Genomic DNA, 20128 nt, shown 5'->3' with positions numbered 1-20128 from the left:
TGGCACTCCAATTTCGTTGTACTCTGTACAATGACAATAAAGGCTATTCTATTCTATTCTATTCTATTCTATTCTATTTTTATCTGGGTTTTCATTCTTTTGGTCATCATCCTGAGCGCATGACTGTTGGAAGAAGAGTACAAATCAGCTGATAAATAACTGATACCTGTATCATGGTTCATCTTAATAATAATAATAATACATTTTATTTATAGAGCTTTTCAAGGACAGCCAAGGACATGTACAAAAAAGCGAACAAAAAACAAGTAAAGGAGAACTAATTAGTGTTTAGATTACGCAGTTGTGTCACATAAAGCGAAACACTGAGGCCTACAGAGGATTTGGCTTTTGCTTGGACAACTGCATATACTCTCAGGCACAAGAGTACCAAAATTTCTTCTGTGACGTCAGAAGACTATATTAATCTCTAATCTGGATTCACTGACTGTGCTGTTTGCAGTTTTGTTTTTCTGTGAGCCTGTTTAGTCGGACCTTTTGATGTCTTTAATTATACTTCACAAATTCTGTGGATTTTCTTCCGTATTTATTTATTTATTTTTTTACAGTTTTATCCTGTTTTGAGGTTTTATTTACGTCAAATGTCGCTTTGACTTTTTTCTAATCTTTTAATCCCATTTTTTTTCTGTCACTCAACAAGCACCCGACATGTTTATTTTATTTTATCTGTATTAATTATATTAGCACAGCTTTGATGTTTGATTACTCAAAACACTGATTTTCTCTGCTCGATATCCCTGAAATGATTTTTTCTGCTGGATTTGAATCTCTGTCTAAACATACCATGGAGTAAAGATAATGTTGGGTTTTATATAAATTGCCGCTGTAACAGAAAATCATACTCGTGTAGGCATCAAAACATTAAAGTGCATATTTCTTCTTCAAAAACAGGAGAGTATCTTCTCCAATATGTTGATAGTTTAGCTGTTTAGTTCACTGTCTATGATATCAAAACTATGTTTACATCCTCAGAAGAGTGCAATACAGTATGGCTGACACTGGTGTTTCTCATCCCCCTGTCCCAGGAGTACCATTCTGTGAGCTGCGAGAGCATTTTGGAGAGGAGTTCTTTGGTCTCTGCTTTGAAGAAAATGAACGTGTACTTCGGGCTGTGGGTGGCAACCTCCAGGATTTCTTCAATGGCTTTGACGCCATTTTGGAACACATTCGCACCTCTACGGGGCGCCGTGCCTCATCTGAGAGCCCCTCCTTCCAGTGTAAGGACCCCCGTGAGGAGGACAAAGGCAGAAGAAAATTGGACAAAGTTGGAGATCAGGCAGAAAGAAATGGAGGAGGAAAAATATTGGTTCTTCATTGCTTCAACCCTGCCCCTGTTGTCGGGTTGGTCATGCCGGGGTTGATCAGAGCTGTTGCCAGGCGTATCTTTCATTCACAAGTGGAGGTGGAAGAGGTGCCCCCTCTAACTCCCTTGTTGCCCAATAAAGATGCAGAAAACACAGACTGTGACTCGACGACCCCGACCCCGACCGCGTCTCCCACTGCCTCACCCTCCTCATCCCCATCCCCTCCCTCTCCTTTCCCGACCACTGCTCCGACAGTTTGCCTCTCCTTCCAAATCCAGGAGACCAGCCCTCTTTGCATCTCTTCCCTCCCCAACGCCGCCTCGGCGACCGGTAAACGACCCCCCCTCTCGATCTCCACCAACCCCAGCGATCTGCGCATTGGCCTGGCCACATTTTGCCGTGCCTTTCCGTTTCACCTTGTCCTGGGGCCTCACATGGAGCTACTGCAGCTTGGGGAAGGACTGAGGAAACAGACTCGTATAGAGACTTACCGGAGCCTCTCGTTCAGGGACTGTTTTGAGATTGTCTCACCTAAGATGGATCCCTCATTTCAAGGCATCCTACTGAGGCTTGCATCCCCATTTACTATCCGTACCAGGCCTGACACCACACAAGCGGACATCAAGGAGAAGGTAAAGCTATCCTACATGGAAGATTAACTCCAGATTCCAAGTTCTTAAGTAATGAGGTCACTATTGTCATGTATTAATCAACACATCCTAAAAATCTAACCATGCCATGATTTTATTCCAGATGTATGTGCTGTCTTTGTTGCCACAGACACAGAGATTGTTAACAAGCATGATGCACTTGTGCTGTTGGAACAGCTTACATTCTGTATCACTGTTAAAACAAGCATGGCACTGCCTTTAGATCAGTGAACTGTGGCTTAGTTTTGGGCAGACTGATCCATGTTTAGCCTGATTAGAAGAGCATGCACTCTTTGTCATGTCCCAGCGTAGGGCTTTATGCACCATGGAAAAAATGGAATCTTTGTTCTGCCTTGGTATCACATGAAAGCTTCCAGTGTTTCCTCTAAATTAGTGCAAGAAGGCCACAGTTTTATTGTCTTTATAGTTACAAATTTCCCCAGATACCGATTTGTTTAATGTGTCCTAAGTCAAGGCTGAATTTAGTATAGCTAAATTTGAACTTCTCTGTCTTGTCTTTCATCTCCCCCCCCCAAAAAAGTAGTCATGTGTTAGCAGCACTTTGTTTGTATTGAACTCTGTTCCACGTCATCACATCAACGCCCACAGGCTTGTAATGATTTTGCTCAGGAGAGGTGTGGTTTGAATTGGTTCCAGTTTGCGAGAAAGAATTAATCAGTGGGATTTGTGTGCTATATCCAGCTCTCTATTGATTGGATGGTCTCCACAGGTCGCCAGCGATAGCACCGAACACCCTGACGCTAAACAGAATCGACAGAGAAGAGATTAATCAGAGCAGCCACGGTGCTGCGCAGTGTATGTGTGATTGTGTGATTGAGTGAGTGAGATAGGTATGTCTTGAGCTTAAGCTGCAGAGAGGTGCATTAATTTTATAGATTCATATCTACCATATCCGCAGGTCATGAGATATTTACATCTTTGATCCACCTTGAAGCTGAAAGCTAGTTTCTGATCATTTTAGCTACAAATTTCTTCCCATCCACTTCGAACCAAAGGCTTGAGCATGAAGAAAAAACTGTGATTTAGGTAAATAAGTGATATTTGTTTGATTTTAAATCACTTGGAGGGTTGTTTTCATATTTATGCGTTTGTCCTGTTCCTCTGCTGTCCTTTTTAGCGGTTGCTTGTGTAACAGGTGGCTTATTCTGTGTTCAGATGAGAGATGAGATGATTTTAATGAGACAGTGCCAGGACTTATGCAGGCAGACTGTTTTGGCAATTCTAAGCACAGAGGCTATTTTTACTCTTGTAGGCAAAGCAACACCATGAGCAAAAGGGTGGGTGAATATAGATGGTGTGGAAGATATGGAAAGAAATCTTTACCTATTGGCTTTGTAGCGGGCGCAATAGCTGGGGCAATGAAATGACTACATGTATCATATATAGTGGCAAGTTAAATGAATGGCAATGTGAAGCTATAGTGAGTGGCACACAATGTGTTTAAAATCTCACCATGTTATGCTCCTTGTCTAAGCACTGTTTGCTCTAGTCATTGCCCTGGCACGGCAGCTAGCAGTTAAAATTCATTTTTAAACTAAACTGACGTAAATATTTCAATAAAATACCTGTATAAATAATTGAAAATCATCGAATTTGTTTTACTTTTATGCAAGACGATAAGTGGGTACATCAAGGAAGTCATACTGATTTTACATCATCGGCCACTTTGATCTTAAGTGGGCTGGACCAGTGAAACTAAATGATAGGCGTGCAAGTTCTGGTAGCTGGTAGCTCATTGCAGAGACTTTTCTGCAATTATAAAAGCTAAAGTTTTCATGAATTCACTGAAAATGTCCTTTTTTAAAAAAGTCACGGAGTGACAATTTTAAGAACTATTGCCCTTAATTACCACATTTCAATACTGTAATAATTTCTTAAAATAAAGCACTTATTTGGGCATGGTTGTTGTCTGAAAAATGCAAGCTGCAATGTAGATGCTAAGATGCATATATAGAAGGTTCAGTTTAAGTGTTGTCAGTCTTGCTTTGGCCATTTTTAGTTCTTGATCCATTCATTTGCACAGCTACACAGGTTCATGTCCTGGACACATGTATGCAGAGGCACACAATAACAATGAACCGCAAAGTCCACATTCCACATGCCCTCAGCAGTCGGATCCCACCTCTTCACAGTCAGATCTCAAGCACCACTACAGCGTCTCCTCTCAAGCTTTCATCTTCTCTCTGTCAGTGTCTCTTAAAAATTCACTGTAATTCTCTCTCACCTCTCTCTCCTTCTCTGCTGCTTACTGAGGTCTGTCTCTTCCTTCACAAAGCTTTTCTGCTTCTTATCTCCAAGCCTTTTCATTTTCTTCCATTTCTTCGGGGAGTAAATTAATTTTAAAAATGTTTTTATCGATTAAAAAATGCAGCTATGATTGCTTCAAAAATGCCAGATGCATCTGGTTGGCAAAGCACAAACATAAGTTACTGATTGGTGCTACGGGCAAAAGATTGCGTGTGAAATCAGGTTTAAAATCATCCACAGTCCTCTGGTCGAAAAAGGTATTTTAGCACATCTATGTTTACTTCAGAGTCAGTGAGGCTTCCTTCTGTGTGCGTCACCAGTGACCAAACCTGGCACTGCTGAAATTTAAGTTATATATCATCTCCAAACTCCAAATACTATTTGCTAGAGACTTTAAAATATGTGTTTCCAGAGCAGGCAAATATAGTTTTTCCCAAATTTTTGCCCGGTGAATCTTGTGTCACCTGGGCAGACAGGCAGAAAAAAAACGAGAGGATGGGCTGACATTTTCACCAGAAAGGGCAGACAGTGAAGGCGACAGGCCAAGGTAAAGCGGCCTCACTCCAGTGCCGTGCAATGTGTGTGCTTGTTTGGATGGCCTTCACTGAATTTTCAGTTTGACTTCTTTCCTCTCTTCGCCCAGGGATATGTGCTGTGCAAGAGACCTACTGAAAAGGTCAGCTTGGTCTTTGTGCGCAGCGAACACTGTGGTCAACACACTGAGTGCAAACAGAGTGCACTCTTATATACTCACCTCTAACCGATGCATCATCGCCTTCGTCATGTTTCTCTCACACTGGAGTTTACGTCTGCCTCTTAGTAGGGGTGGGCGACATAAACAATATGCGATTGAAACGATATAAATTTGGCCAACGTCAGAGATTTCGACTATACCGCTCTATTGTGATAGTGCATGTTGATGATGTCATCAAGCTGCGCCTGTTTTGGTCGAAAGCATCGCACACACCACAAGAGCAGCGACTACCATTAATAACTAACCTTGTATTGTGCATGAATAATCTCAGTTGTTCTCCTGACTGAAGTTTGGCCCGTGTATAGCATCCTGCTATGCGATTGCATTTGTCCCTAACCACCAGAATCCCTCACGTTAACTTTTAATGAGTGGAAGAAAAGTTGATGTTCATCCTCCAGCTTCACTGTGCTAATGTTATGCTAACATAGCTGTGTCGCTAGCAATCACGTAGCACAACATTATATACCAGGTAGTCCAACTTCAGTAACCCTGCAAACACCACTGCTGTTTAGTTTTCTGTCTTCATTATTTTGGAAGTGGTAGCAGAGCTGTACGTTTTAATTCGTTTCAAAAATCTCTCAGTCAGAACATGGCGTGAAATGTTTAGGTGTAAACTAGCGAGCTAACTTCCTGTTAACTTGTAACTCCGTTAAATTTAATAAATTCTGTTTTCATGGATGCATGGATGTTAAACTTAATTGTTACACTTGGTAAAGCAGCAACGCTGATGATTTTATTAAAGATGAAAGAATTTAGACCGTTTTAAACTCTCAGTTTGACTTTGGGACGGAGTTTTGGACCCAGAATACTCTGCGAAGCTCCTCACTACGGCAGCCGTAATGCTCTGACAATCCGTCAAGCAGTGCAGCTTACCAAAGTTGTACTAAAACATTTTTTAACAGATTTCTGCACGCCAAAATTAATTCGAGGTCAATAAGCACAACCAGAATTTATACATAAAGCACACTCTCGATTTTTGAGAAAATTAAAAGATTTTAAGTGTGCCTTATAGTGTGGAAAATACGTTATACAGAAGAAAATAATATATCATGATATATATCCTTACTGCACGTGCTTCAAATTATGCCGCAATATGGATTTTAGGCCATATCGTCCAGCCCTACCTCTTAGATTATTTGGATTCCTTGTTTCTAATTTGGAATAAGTACATATGCATTTAGTATGGTGCATTTTTGTTTTCTTCATACAGAAGATAGAGCTCTCTTGAAACATCTGTGTGAGAGGTCAGACAGTGAAACATAGTGACAATGCTCCCAGTCTTAATAATGTGGTGAGACTCTGTCATGTACAAGAAACCAGTTTAAGTGACACAATGCTTTATCCTGTTATGTGACAGCTGTGTGCAGGCAGGAGAAGGACCCAAAGTGCAGACTCTGGAGACAGAAAGTAACTCAAAACACAGCTTTAATGCTGAACTCAAAAGGGTAACAAAACTAGGACTAGACAGACCGACCGACCGACCGACCGACCGACCGACCGACCGACCGACCGACCGACCGACCGCCTACATAAGGGTAGATCACAACACAGACACAGAGAAACACAGGGCTTAAATACACAAAGGGAGCAATCAGGGAATGGGTAACAGGAGGGAAACACAGCTGGGGAAAATCAGGCCTAACGAGACAAAGGAAGCAAAACCAGACACATTTACACGAGACACGGACTTTCAAAGTAAAACAGGAAACATAACACAGACTGAGCTTACAGACAGACTCACAGGCAGGCACTACAACAGAGGGAACAGAGACGTGGGACCAGGGCAGACACAGACACTGACTGGACACGGGGATATAGCAACTAAGGATTACACCGAGACATAAACCATAAGACAGAACTCTAAGAGACCAAAGACTAGAAATGATAAATAATATAATAAACTCAAACCCTGGGTCAACAACCCAGGCATCCTAACATATCCTTCTGGAAGCAACCGTCAGAGGATGGGTACACTGTGTTGATGAAGTGACCGACATGCTCAGCATTGATACTCAGGTAGGGTGTGGCATTTAAATGATAGTCAATTGGTACTGAGGAACACAAAGTGTGCCAAGAAAATATCCCCTGATGCTATCATCCAAATGTTGCAGCAGAGTCATCAAAACAAGGCAATATTTTTCCAGCCTTCTGTTGTCTGCTTTTTGGTGAGTTGTGTGAACTGTAGTCTCATTTTATTGTTCTTAGCTGACAGAAGTGGTTCCCTGTGTGGTCTTCTGCTGCTGTAGTTCATCTGCTTCAAGTTTCAATGTGTTGCGAGTTCACAGAACTGTTCTGCACACCTTGGTTGAAACGTGTGGTTGTATGAGTCGCTGCTTCTTTCCTATCTGCCCAAAGCAGTCTAGCCATTTGCCTCTTACCTCTGACATCAACCAGAGAAATGAAGCTCACATTTCTCCTTTTCTGGCCACTCTCTGTAAACTATAGTCATGGCTATATGAAAAAAAAAAATCCCAATAAATCAGTGGTGTATGAATGATAGAACAGCTTCACTTTAACAGGCTGATGAAGGGATTCCTGTTAAATATCTCATGTCTGAGAAAGGTTGGCAGGTTTGGTGGTATTTTTGGGGGCAAGGTCTGAATGCACTGGATTTTGATATTTTGTTGCTCTTAAAAGTAACAGGGTGAATAGCTCAGAATCTGTGAGTCATGGCATCTGCCTCCACAGCAGTGATGCTTTGTTACTAATATCAGAAAAGGTCCTAGACTCTTTGGGTCAAAGAGTCAAAATTCTGGTTAGGATGAGTCAGTCGAAGTCTAAGTGAGCGCTATGTGTGAAGTGGTCTATATTAGCTTAAGCTTATATTGTTCAGCTGATTTTTGGCAGTTATTAATAACACGGTGTGTTTTTGGGCAGTCACAAAGAAATCTTGCTAAATGATAAAGTGAACAAACATTTGTCAAGGAATGGACAAATCTGCTGTGTAATACTTGCGTAGCAAATGCTTCTGTACTGCATATGTATGGACTCTTCAGTGAGGTTTGTGTGTGTGCGCATTATTTGTGCACCTGTTTGTCGGAGTACAAAGAAAATCTTGACATTAGCGCCGCCTTTGATCTCTGAGAGATAAATCACCGTCGTTACCGTTTGTTCGGTGGAGAGTGCTTTGAAAATCAGTGTCCTTCCTGTCTATGTTTACAATTGCTACTTTAATAAAATGCAGCGACAAGGAGGAAAGAAATGAACTGACAGACTGGGAGAAAACATCAGAAGAGGGGGAAACGGTAAAAATATTTTTAGCCTGTGATTGTTGAGACAAAGAAACCTAAAATAGAAAGAGAAGGATTTATACAGATTTAGTGCTTCAGTGTTTTTGTAACATTTGGCACAGAGATTGACAATTGAGTCCCTGTGTGATAAAGCCTTAAAATGAATACATCTACATATCTAAGTAATGGAGAGGCACATTCATCAGATTCTTGGGACGGATCTGTTTTCCACCCTACTACCGTATCAATCTTTTGTGGACGAGCACATACTATACTCCCAAATACTATATTTTGGGGCCCAGAGATTTGGTAGTAATCATAATGCAAAGCAGAGGTTTTAGAACTGCTTCACTAACCAAATCACCTATAACCTATAATCACATATAAGTTTAAAAAAAACAACAACTTGAAAATAAATGTTTTTTAAGTTCTTTTTGCCTTTATTAGATAGTGGACAGGGAAGCAGGGGAAGGAGCTACATCTCAGCCTTGTAACACACAGGCTCCTGCTCACCTGTCGAGCTAAATTGGCACTCCATGTTACACATACAGTAAGTTAATCCTGTCATGCCAAGTGTATCACATTTAATACATGACTTTTTGTGACCTCTGCATCATCAGTGTGATTTCGTCCCCCACGAAAAGCCTAAATAAAAATTGCACAAAACATTTTTAAGCAATAAATTGCACAAAAATAATGGATGTAGCGAACATGATACATATATGTTCATTTATATACATTATTTTCTTTAAATATGTCAGAAGGTTCACTAAATGGTCCAGTTTCAAAAATCTAGAATTTTCCCGCAGTTATTTCACATTTCAGGCTTTACAGGACTGAAGATAACGGCCATGATGATGTAACTTTCAGGAGAAAGTAACAGAACGCCTCGTAGTTTTCCTCTTGTGGTGAAAGAGGTATGCCTCGCTCTCTAAGAAAGATCTCTGATTTGCGATACTAAACACAGAGTTTTCTCTAGGTGGTTTACAAAAAAAAAAAGTCACTGAAGGGCTGTGAAAAGTCACTAAATCTTGTTGGCACCAGTGAGGTGAAGTGTGAAAGTCACTTCTGTAAAAGAGTGGGCTGTCAGTGGCTCAATCTGAGACCTTAAAAACCAAATAACAGCTCAGCTGGCATCTCAAAGCAAGGATGTCCTGGGTTCAGGGTGTGTGTGTGTACGCGTGTGCGCTTGTCTTACTGTGAGAGTGTGATATAAGAGAACTGTCCAATATAGCCAGATCTTTGTAGCATTTTGTCCGTGTGTGTTTGTGAGTGAAAGAGGGGGTGAGGGAGGCTGACTCATTGACTCTTTGCTGCTCAGTGCCTGTTCATGCAAATGAGAATCTGTTGACATGCCAGAGTCTGCTCACAAAAGACAATCCATTAACTGTCTGTTCCACCTCCTGCTATCCTTCTTCCACTCTCTCTTCCTCTCTTCCATTTTTCAAGTCGAGTGCGTCTAATTTTCCCCCATGCCTGTCTCTTTCTCTCTGGTCTCTCCCCCCCCTTTCACTTTCTGCCTCTGTTTACCTCTCAGTACCTTTGAGCTGTTTTATCCTTTGCCCTCTCTCCCTTGCTGCCAATGGCCACAGACACCCAAATCTGTGCATTTCAATAGTCAGATGTGAATACTACTGTTTGCTGCTGATCTTGTATTGTAAATATTACATATCCAGAAAACAAATATGCACTTATGGCTTTTAGTTGGAGCATGAAGAAGGGAAAGGCAGTTCTTGCTAGCATGTAATAAAGCTGTTAATAATATGTAGGTTTGATTTGCCTTGGTGTAATTTAATAAGGAAACATCTTTCTGACCTTTTAAAGTTAGAAAAAGCATTATGATGTCACTCAATAACTAGTAACTACACACCAACTACACACTTTGCCAAATGGATCATCATGGCCTTGCCGTATTGGTCCATTTGATCAACCTTTGTTGTTATTATTTATTTTATTTTATTTTCAGTTGTTACAGATGGGACAGATATGACTGAGGGATAGGAAAGGGAGAAAGAAAGATGAAGGAAAAGAAAAACAGAAGGGAAGAGGGACAGTGAGAAAGGGCACTTAAAAAGAGAAAGAAGAGAAAAAAAAATCTCCTGGATCACCTGTTGAGAGAAAAAGAAGAGAAAACAAGCAAAAACAAAACAAAACAGAGCAACATACTAAACACAACACCATCACGTTAATCTAGCTAAGTGTAAACAGCAGTAAATACTAAATATTGAATGTTATTGTGTAGCAAGCAGGACCGACAGCACAATGTGCTAGGAAATAGCAGCCAATAAAGGTGTAGTTTATGTCTATGAACAGTGAACACCCGTGTGCACACCTGTGTGGATCAGTGCGCTTGTATTCAAAAGGTTTCCCCATGTAATGGTCTGTTAGAGGATGTAGAGAGCCATAGCCCCCCCCCCCCCCCCAGGGCATGAAGCAGGCATGGAGGAGATCCAGGCTCCAGACATCCAGAGGCCCCAGAGTGCGAGAGCCCAAGGAGGACCAATGGAGGGGCATCCGTGCCACCCTCCTGGGAAGAGCTGAGGAGAGCCCCAGATGAGGGGACACCCAGTAGCCACAGAGCAGAAGCCAGAGGGGGCTGCACTGGCGTGCCCACCGGCTCTGCCGGCAGCCAGCTGTGCCAGAGTGAACCGAGCCGCAGGCCCAGAGGCCGGAGGCCCGAGGGCCCCCTTTGCCCCGGAAGGGGCCTGACCAAGCAACAGGCACCAGGCCCCGCCAAGTAGTCACCGGGAGTGAGCTGGTACATACCTGAGTGCCCAGCCCCGGACACCAAGAACCACCACGCACCGATGCCTGAGGGCATCACTTACCGGCAGGGAGTGTGGTGAGGGGAGATAGGCCTTGGAGGGCCTGGGAGTTCCCAGAGAGGTGGAGTGTAAGACCCAACCTGACATATAAACTAGAGATGGACTGATCCGATATTACGTATCGGTATCGGTCCAATACTGACCTAAATTACTGGATCGGATATCGGAGAAAAATAAAAAATGTAATCCGATCCATTAAATATCACGAAAGCACCTCACAAAACTTGCAACACGCCGTAACTCACCTCAGAACGTTAGCACGTCGGAGCAGTATGCATCACGTGATAGAGCGGCTGTGGCATGCGGGACCTGTCGGTGGTCTGGAATCTGGATAGCATTTGGAGCTTCGCTAGCAACCCGGCATTTCATCTCCAACAAAGTTATCCCCGAGAGAAGTAAAGCAAGTGTGTAAGTCCATCTCTGAATGTTTGTAAAGCATTCCTGCGTTAAGCTTAACAAGCGACTGCCTCTTCTTGCTGCTACTTCAATCATGAAACTGCTTAATGATCAGCTGATCGGCTTTTCTGTCGCGAGTCCGTGTCTCTTGTTTGTTTTTGGCCCACTTTGCACCAGAAAGAGGAAACCAGCGGCTGAACAACAGCAGCACGTTTAAGCTTGATAAGCTGTTGTTAGAATTTATTTATTATTACTTTCTACTCGAGGATCTTTTTCTACGTAGCTGACGCTGGTAACTGTGCAGGGGCGGATCTAGCAAAGTTTAGCCAGGGGGGCCGATAGGGCATTAACAGGGAAAAGGGGGCACAAAGACATACTTTTCTTTCTTATTCTCATTTAAAATGTCTAGCTTTTAATAAATAATTATCTGACACCCAAAGTTTTAATTTGATGTAAAATGAATAGAAGTCAATTACTGTATATAGTGACTATTAAGTCTAATATATATACCCTAGTAAGCTATAGTACTTTTTCCTTTGGGAAGGTACCATCTGTGCAGTGTGCAATTTTGTTGAAGAAAGATGTTGAATCTATTTAATATTTCTTGAAAAATAATTGATTTCTGTGCATTTTTTTTCACACTGCATCAAATTAAGGTTGATTACGTCGATTAAGCATCATGAGGTGGAGCGTGAGGGGTGGTTCCCTATTTTTTATTTATTTATTTTTGTTGTTGCTGGGAGTTGGAACCCTATTAGTTAGGTTGCTTAATATTTATGCTAAGTACTCTTTAAAATACCAGAATAGGGAGGATGGTGTAGGTTTAAGTTTATTAGATTGATCAGTATTGCTGAACTATGAAATATTTTTTTTTTTGCATACAGGTATAACAGAATAGCTTTAGTGTAGTTGTTGTTTTAAACTTGAGTATGAACTTATACAAAATGCAGCAAGATATTTAAAAAAACAGTTTTGTTGATTAAAAAACACTATATCGGATTAATATCGGTATCGGCAGATATCCAAATTTATGATATCGGTATCGGTATCGGACATAAAAAAGTGGTATCGTGCTATCTCTAATATAAACACAGACAAACAGGCACACACAGACACAAACATGCATTCCCACCCTAATGCACACATATACAAATACTTAACACTCACCCAACGTAGGGATAGACATACATGGACACTGTACACACAATCACACTCCCCAAACAAACTCTATACCCCAGGTCCAGGTACCCTCGCCCCTGGAGGGGGAAACGGCACCTAGACCCAGGAGATGTTACCCTTTCCCCCGGGGTGGAGGCAAGCAGACCGCCCCAGGCTCCGCAGCAGCAGGGAGGCCCCAAATCCCAGATCCCAATCGGACGGTCAACACCTATATGTATGTGTTATGAGAGTGTGAGTAATGTGGATGTCTAAGTTGTGGAATAAAATTGAGGCACGGGTGGCCAGATAGAGGCACGGGTGAGGCACACTATAATTAAAAGATAAGATATGTGCAGTAGCATGGCATGCAGTAGTAAAGTGCATTACTGCTTATCTCATAGGTGCAGAAGAAGTTTTGATCCCTTATGGTGAACACACATTGACTTTATTGCCAGCTACAAACAAGAATCACTGCAATATGCTGAAGTAGGGTTACAACACACTGACCTCACCTTACTTTCTGCTTTTATAACAACATTTTAAAAAGGACATTTCAGTGCCTCCTGTAGCTTCTCCCTCACTAAAATCTGATCAGAGCTTTTTGCTGTTGTCTGTCTTCTTTCTGTCTTTATTGTGTATTTGCTGGTTTTTCACAACCTTTTCTCCTCACTTGTTCTTCCAGCTATTTCTATAATATTGCTATTTTTCACCATTCGCTTCCTTCTTTCTCTTTCACCCATTTCTCCTAACCTTCCCCCTGTATCTCTGTCGCCTTCTTTTCCAGCCACTGTTCCTTTTCCCTAACCTCCGTACAGTTCGCTCGCCTCCTCTTTCTCTGTGCAATGATGACAGGGATGCAGGCAGAAGCAGAGGAGAGTGCTGAGCTAAACAGAGGCGCACAACTAGGGCAGCACGACTGCCTCCAGGGGTGTGTGTGTGTGTGTGTGAGTTTTCTCGCGGACTAACACAAAAAATGGGAGCGACGGAGCGACAGGGACGGACATTCAGAGCAAGGTGGCGAGGCAGCAGTACAATTATAGCTACTGTACAAAAACCCTCTTTATTTAATAAAATTCAACCTTCTTTGTGAAACAGTATCGAAAAAACTGAAAATCAACAAAAAAGGAGACTAACAGTTGGGAATGTTTACAACAGTCCTTTCAGAAAATTATGTTAGATCTGGAGGATGGTTTGAAATTATTGCTGGATGTTTGTAGGGCTGATATCCCAATGCCGTGACACGGTGCAGACATTACACTGCACATTAATCTGTCAATTACTGGACTTCATGTAGTTAATGTGGGGGCTTTTTAATGATGACTTATTATTAGACATTATTCAGGCTTCTGTCATGCTCCTATTAGTTTTTCATGAGAGCTTGGAAGTGCTTGATCTTTAATGATGGTCTTGCTGCTAGTACACTGTACTGTAATGTACTGTCATCTACTCTACTGATAACCAACCATTGTTTTGGTGTGGCCTGTTTTGGCATAATAATGGATTATATGAAACAGAATCCTACGAATGCCAAATTGGGACCAGCAAAACATGTATTTGTTATATAGATGTACAGTAATGTGCAAAAATCCTGGGCCAGAATCTATATTTGTGCTGGCTCGTTGGTCTAGGGGTATGATTCTCGCTTCGGGTGTGAGAGGTCCCGGGTTCAAATCCCGGACGAGCCCTGAATGGTTTAAAAAATATTTCATGTTTTCTATGTTTGCCCCCCAAAAAATATAAAGAAATGAGTGGTAGCTCAAAACTATTGCATGTTAATGTTTATACATATTTTCCCAATAAAAACAGGACCTATCCATACATTTAGAAACACACTAACGTATTTCAAAAAACAGTTGAATATAAACTTGATCTCCTGACTGACATACTGTCAATACATGGCTACAAGTTGTTTTGTATATTTACTCCAAAACGTTGTTTAACGATCGCTTTCAATCTGTATTGTCATCTTTAAATAAAGTGACAAGTCACACATGGTCCCCTTTGTGTAAGTGTGAGGAGTTCAGCCCTGCCTCCTCTATGGAGAGCACAGGAGATGAGAGAAAAACAAGGAGGTCAAAATCTCCACTCACAGCAGGGTTTCGAGGGATGTCTCTGGTCGACAGCTGTGCTCCGCGTTATCAGATGCAATAATCGGCCTTTATTGGAACAATAACAGTAATTTAATTTTCAATCTTATCGGCCTGTAATATACTGGGCACCAATATATCATACTTATCTAATTAATAGTACATATCGTGTTACAGTAGTGGTCTGATAAGATGTACACACTAAATAGAAACACTGAGGGACATCGTGATGACATCGTGATAACTGAGTTACAATCAGTGTTTTCTGTGTAACTTTTATTAATAACAACTAGGAGCCTTCAAAGTGCTTAAAAGCAGGCAAACTTAGGACCCGTATGTCATTATTGAAACAATGTTGCCTTGCTTCCAATATCAGCAGTTAGCTGAACTAAAATAAGTTGTAAGATCAATTTATAATTTGTGTTTTCATGCAAATCAGATTTCAAAGAGAAAAAAATATCAGTGTTACTTTTTGATCATGTGAAACAGTCAGAAAAAAAGCATTTAAAGGCTGCGTAGAGACCGACAAGACGGAGAGTAGTATATTTGTACTGATGTCACAGTCTCCATGGAGATACTTGTTAGTATGTCAGACGTGTAGGCCCTCCCACTTGGCCAGGCTCAACCTCAGGAAACAGCAGCTCACAAAGACATTTGTTCAGGTTGGCATATGTTTTTTCTCTGCGTGCATTTGAGCGCGTGCATCGGCGTGTACGAGCAGTTATGCTCACATGACTGTTTTTCCAGTGCGATGAACTCTGTCAACCAGTAGTTTTCATCTGAACTGAATCACAACAAGATTCAGATCCTATGAGTTGCAGCCTGCATATGTGCAAATATGTTTGCATGCATTTTTGTATGTATGACTGTCGGCATTTCTGAGAAACAGACAGTCACAGGCCGCGTGAGTGTGTCCCTCTTCGATGTATGTGTGGGGAAATGCCGTGTTTGTGTGTAGATGTAGACTGTATGTATTATGCAGACCTAGGAGAGCCTTGTGCTATAAATAAAACAGGGCTGCAGTGTGCTCACTGGCGGAATAATCTATCTGACACTATGGAGAAAGAGGGAGAGCGAGAAGGAATGGAGCAGACAGAGACGAGTTCAGAGAGAGAGGAACGAAAGACGAGTGAAGAGAGAATGAAGAAGAGGAACTGAAGAAAAAGGAAGGAGCAGGGTTAAGGACTGAGCAGGAGAGAGAAAAATTAAAAGGGGCTAATCCACAGGGCCTCTAGCACTTAGTTAGCATCATGACACAACTCAGAGTCATGTTCAAAAGGGCGGTAATGCCTTTCTTCACTATCTCCTTGTAAATCTGCCATCCATGCTCGCCTCAGTCTCTCCCTTCTACATTATGTCTGCAAAGAGCAAAAGGTGGCTTGTTTTGTTTATGTTCCTCACACCTGTGGTAAGGACATGTAGCAGGTCCTGCACACATTTGTCATTGGGTGTAAGTGCTTGTGAGCAAAATGTCAGAAGCTATTAAAACCTCACTGAAATCTCTCTGATACTGTGAAGATATTGTTGGCAGTAGAGCTGCCGGTTATGGATTGGGTCGCTTTTTTTTTTTGTTACAGTTTACCCAACTTGACCACATCTTTTGACCTTTCGCCAAACCAGTATTAGCCTTCTTTGGCTGAAGTTTTTGTTGTCCATGGATCTACTAACATTGTAACTGTTGCTAATGCTAATAAACTTTATCCAGTTCTTACAGACCCTTTCCCAAGAAGTCTGCGTGCATTTATACATTATAAAACATTTGATCTTGCCTTTCAAAATCTTATTCAAAACGTTAGCTAAATCATAGTAATCTGCTGTTGCTGTAATTCTAATCTGTGTTGTAGTTACAGCATTATGTATATGTACATTTGGATGCAGACTGCAATTTTTTGACTCATTATGTTATTATTTGTATGATTGCATATAATTTTTTTATTGAAAACTAATATTGAGCACATCCAACAAACAGCCACCGAATAAACAGCTGTTGACCTTGAGCTATATCTAGACGACTATAATGGGGCTTGATATTGGATAATAGCTGGATATTAAAAACATCAGTAGGTCTTTTATCAGTCATAATCCAAACGTGTCACTTTTGTTTCATTAGTACAAGTACTGTAGATCATTATTTGTCTGCTACTAGTATTAATTGAACATGGTTATGATAACAAGAATCTGTCGTTTTAAAGCTACAAAGCTGATGTCAAAACCACAGTCTGCCTGCTTTCTTTAAGTAAAGAAAAAGTAAATAGACGTTTGCCTCTTTAACTCTTCTCCCTGCCAGGTGATGGAGTTGAAGGGTCAGATGATCCATGTGCCCGAGTCGTGCTCCGTGATGTTTCTGGGCTCTCCCCGTGTGGATAAGTTGGAGGAGCTGATGGGCAGAGGTCTCCACCTGTCAGATATCCCCATCCATGATGCCACACGGGATGTTATCCTGGTTGGGGAGCAGGCCAAGGCTCAGGATGGCCTGAAGAAGAGAATGGATAAACTCAAGGTAAATCGGTTGACAGTGTAGGCTCTGGCAAAGTAACTAATTTACCCATTTAACTAATGGGAAGGCTTTCCACAAAGGTTTACGAGTGAAGTTTTGTGTTTTTGTGCTTCATCCAGAAGCACATTTATAGGTCAGATTAAGGACAGACCAGCTGTTTGGGCTTTGGGGGGGGGGGGGGGGGGGGGGGGTTAGCACTAGCTAGCAACATATATCAAGAATAAGAAAGTGTATGGTCTTAAGCTATAGTCATTTCACTCATGTGTTTGTTACGTTGCAATCTTTTCTTGTGATGCTAAGTATGAACTCAATGTTGAGAGTTACGGCTCACTGCTTGTTGAAGTCTTAACACAGTGAGTGTCTACAGCAAGCTACTCTTCTCTCTTTTTCCTCTACTACCTACTGACTGCCTCACTTCATGTGAGGCTCACCTTGTTCTTTGCTGCTGTTCAGTTTGTCAGAGACCAAGTCATGGCGCCTAAACTGGTGAAACTACACAAAAATATTCAGTATGTTTATTTGAGCTTTTCCACAATGCGAACAACTGAAGTGAACAAATTAAATCCAGTGCCTCAGCTGTACCGGCTACTTAAAGCTCCATATTGACTGTATTAATGCATACTGCCTGGAAAAAATGTGGCTCCTGGGACTTCCTCTCATAATTTGCTTTCAAAGTACCCTTGAGCAAGTCACTGAGTCTTGACCCAATCCTGTGCGTCTGTTCATTGCATCACTCTCACTGCAACTACACCCCCAGGCTAGTGTTATAAATAGCTATGTCTGAGTCAACTTGCCTGCTTGAACAATGGTATAGCACTAAGAAGCTTACCCAGAGATGCAAATAAACATATACAGACACACACAATCCAGAAAAAACAATCACACATAAATACATTTGCATCCACCAGCATTTTTAAAAAATTTGATGCAGTACTCCCACATCTCAGCATCTCTGTCATCAGTGCCCTCTTCAAAGCAAAGCGCACAACCTCTCGCTCTTCTCTTCCAGGCCACATTAGAGCGGACTCATCAGGCACTGGAAGAGGAAAAGAGGAGAACCGTGGACCTGCTTTATTCCATATTTCCGGGCGATGTGGCGCAGAAGCTGTGGCAGGGTCAGCCGGTGCCCGCTCGCAAGTTTGATGACGTCACGATGCTCTTCTCAGACATTGTGGGGTTTACTGCCGTGTGCGCTCAGTGTACGCCTATGCAGGTCATCTCCATGCTGAATGAACTTTACACACGCTTCGACTACCAGTGTGGCATTCTGGATGTTTATAAGGTCAGTAGACCGAAAGATATCCGCCTCCTTCATAGGATGTAGTAATAATAGAACTGTGAAATATTATTTAGGGAGGAGCAGTTTGATTTGGTTGCAAATGTAATATCTTTACCGGTTAATGAGTATACTTGTGTAAAATGAGTTCATTAAGATTGTTTTCCCAAATTTAAACCTTCCCAGAAAGTTAGAGCCCTCATTTCTTGGAATCTTTGGAGTGTTACCACACGAGCCAGCCTTTTCAGGGTGTGTCACTGTGTTTGTGCAAGTGCGTGTGCGTGCACTGTGTGTGTACGTGCCCTCATGTGTGGGTGCACTTGTGTTGTGGAAAAAGTAACTGATTAATGGCCAGTCTGTGAGAGCTTAACAAAGATGTGTCAATATTGTCCATCTGACAGTGTGGCTTTATGCCTAGTTACTGTATCACTGTAGTCTGCTGTCTTTTCCTCTTTTTTCATCTTTACTTTCTGTTACCACGTCCTCTTTTTTTCCAATCTTTTTACCTGTTTTCAATTTTTCCACCTTCGCTCCTCTCCATCATCGCCATCGTCAGTCATCTTTCATCTCTACCTTGGTACCTCAGTGAGCGTGACGGCAGCATACAATTTCCCATAAAAATGCGCTGTTACTGTGTTCTCTCTCAGAAGTGTCACACACATATCAGATACACGGCGAAGTGAGATGCAGAGGGTGAAGGCAGGGAAGTTGACTGTATGTAACGAGGTATATGTGTATAGCAGGGGAAGAGTTAGGGTGTCAGCTTGTGTGTGTCAAAGAGAAAGCAGAAACAGGAGGACATGGTGAGGAGACTGAATCACCCATATGTCGCCATTGTCATGGTTACTGTCGAAATGATTTAGCCGGTGGCAGGCCTTAATGAGAGCAGTTTGTCTCCAAGCCTCTCTACTCCCCTTCCCCAACCACCACCACACACACACAAACACACACTTCTGTGCCATTTTTTAAAAGTCTGTGTCCATGACACCTAGTTTGTGTTGTCATGTGGAGACATCCATGAAAGTGACACTTTGTTTGCTTTATTGACACGTGCGTTCTTAAACTGTTTACACTTGCTGCTACTGCAGACTAGGAAATACTTGGCTTTATGGCTTAAATCTTCTTCTGTTTATGCAGCAGTTGTCATAGTTTGGATATTACACAGAATCAGTATACTTGAGAAGAGGTGAAACCTCTCTTAAGTGTAAAATCCTCATTAATCAATGGGGATTGGAAAAACTAATGATGAGCACAGAAAATGTGACGTGTTTGGTATTCGTACACATCACACAGTTTCTGCCGATTTGTTAGCTACACCCTGATGTGACTCTCCTGTTCCACCACATCACAGAAACAACCGATTGAGGTCTGATGGAGGCCATTTGAATACAGTGAATTCATTGTTCTGCTCAAGAAACTGGTTTAAAATGATTTGAACTTTGTGACATGGCACCAGTATGATAATGTGAAGATGGGGTACACTGCGGTCATAAAGGGATAGACATGGTGAGCAAACTGTGTTGGTTAATTGGAGATAAATGATCTGAATTTCAGGAGCAGGACCACACCTCCAAACACGCCCTTTCTGGGTCTTATCTATATATGACCCCCCCAGTTCTTCGTGTCCCAACCTCCCTCCCCTTTTTCAACTCTTTCACTTCTTCA

The 20128-nt window shown here is 41.8% G+C and overlaps 1 protein-coding gene and 1 non-coding gene across 3 annotated transcripts in view; both read left to right on the top strand.

The window, feature by feature from the left end:
* gucy1a2 (guanylate cyclase 1, soluble, alpha 2) overlaps positions 1-20128 on the top strand; it is a 54829-nt gene that overhangs the window by 13301 nt on the left and 21400 nt on the right. For both annotated transcript variants that reach the window (XM_085245702.1, XM_085245703.1), the window contains exons 5-7: positions 1044-1954; positions 16978-17190; positions 18197-18469. In XM_085245702.1, the coding sequence (XP_085101828.1) occupies positions 1044-1954; positions 16978-17190; positions 18197-18469 (1397 nt within the window). The remainder of the gene's footprint in view (positions 1-1043; positions 1955-16977; positions 17191-18196; positions 18470-20128) is intronic.
* Positions 14217-14288, top strand: trnap-cgg (transfer RNA proline (anticodon CGG)). The gene has a single exon. It is a non-coding gene; the product is annotated as a tRNA-Pro (tRNA).

The sequence above is a fragment of the Mchenga conophoros genome, linkage group LG14 (assembly GCF_057382185.1).
Source record: "Mchenga conophoros isolate Kocher_MC1m ecotype Shallow Benthic linkage group LG14, M_conophoros_male_GT1.1, whole genome shotgun sequence".
NCBI classification, from domain to species: Eukaryota; Metazoa; Chordata; class Actinopteri; order Cichliformes; family Cichlidae; genus Mchenga; species Mchenga conophoros.
This window is presented reverse-complemented; position numbering and strand designations above follow the sequence as displayed.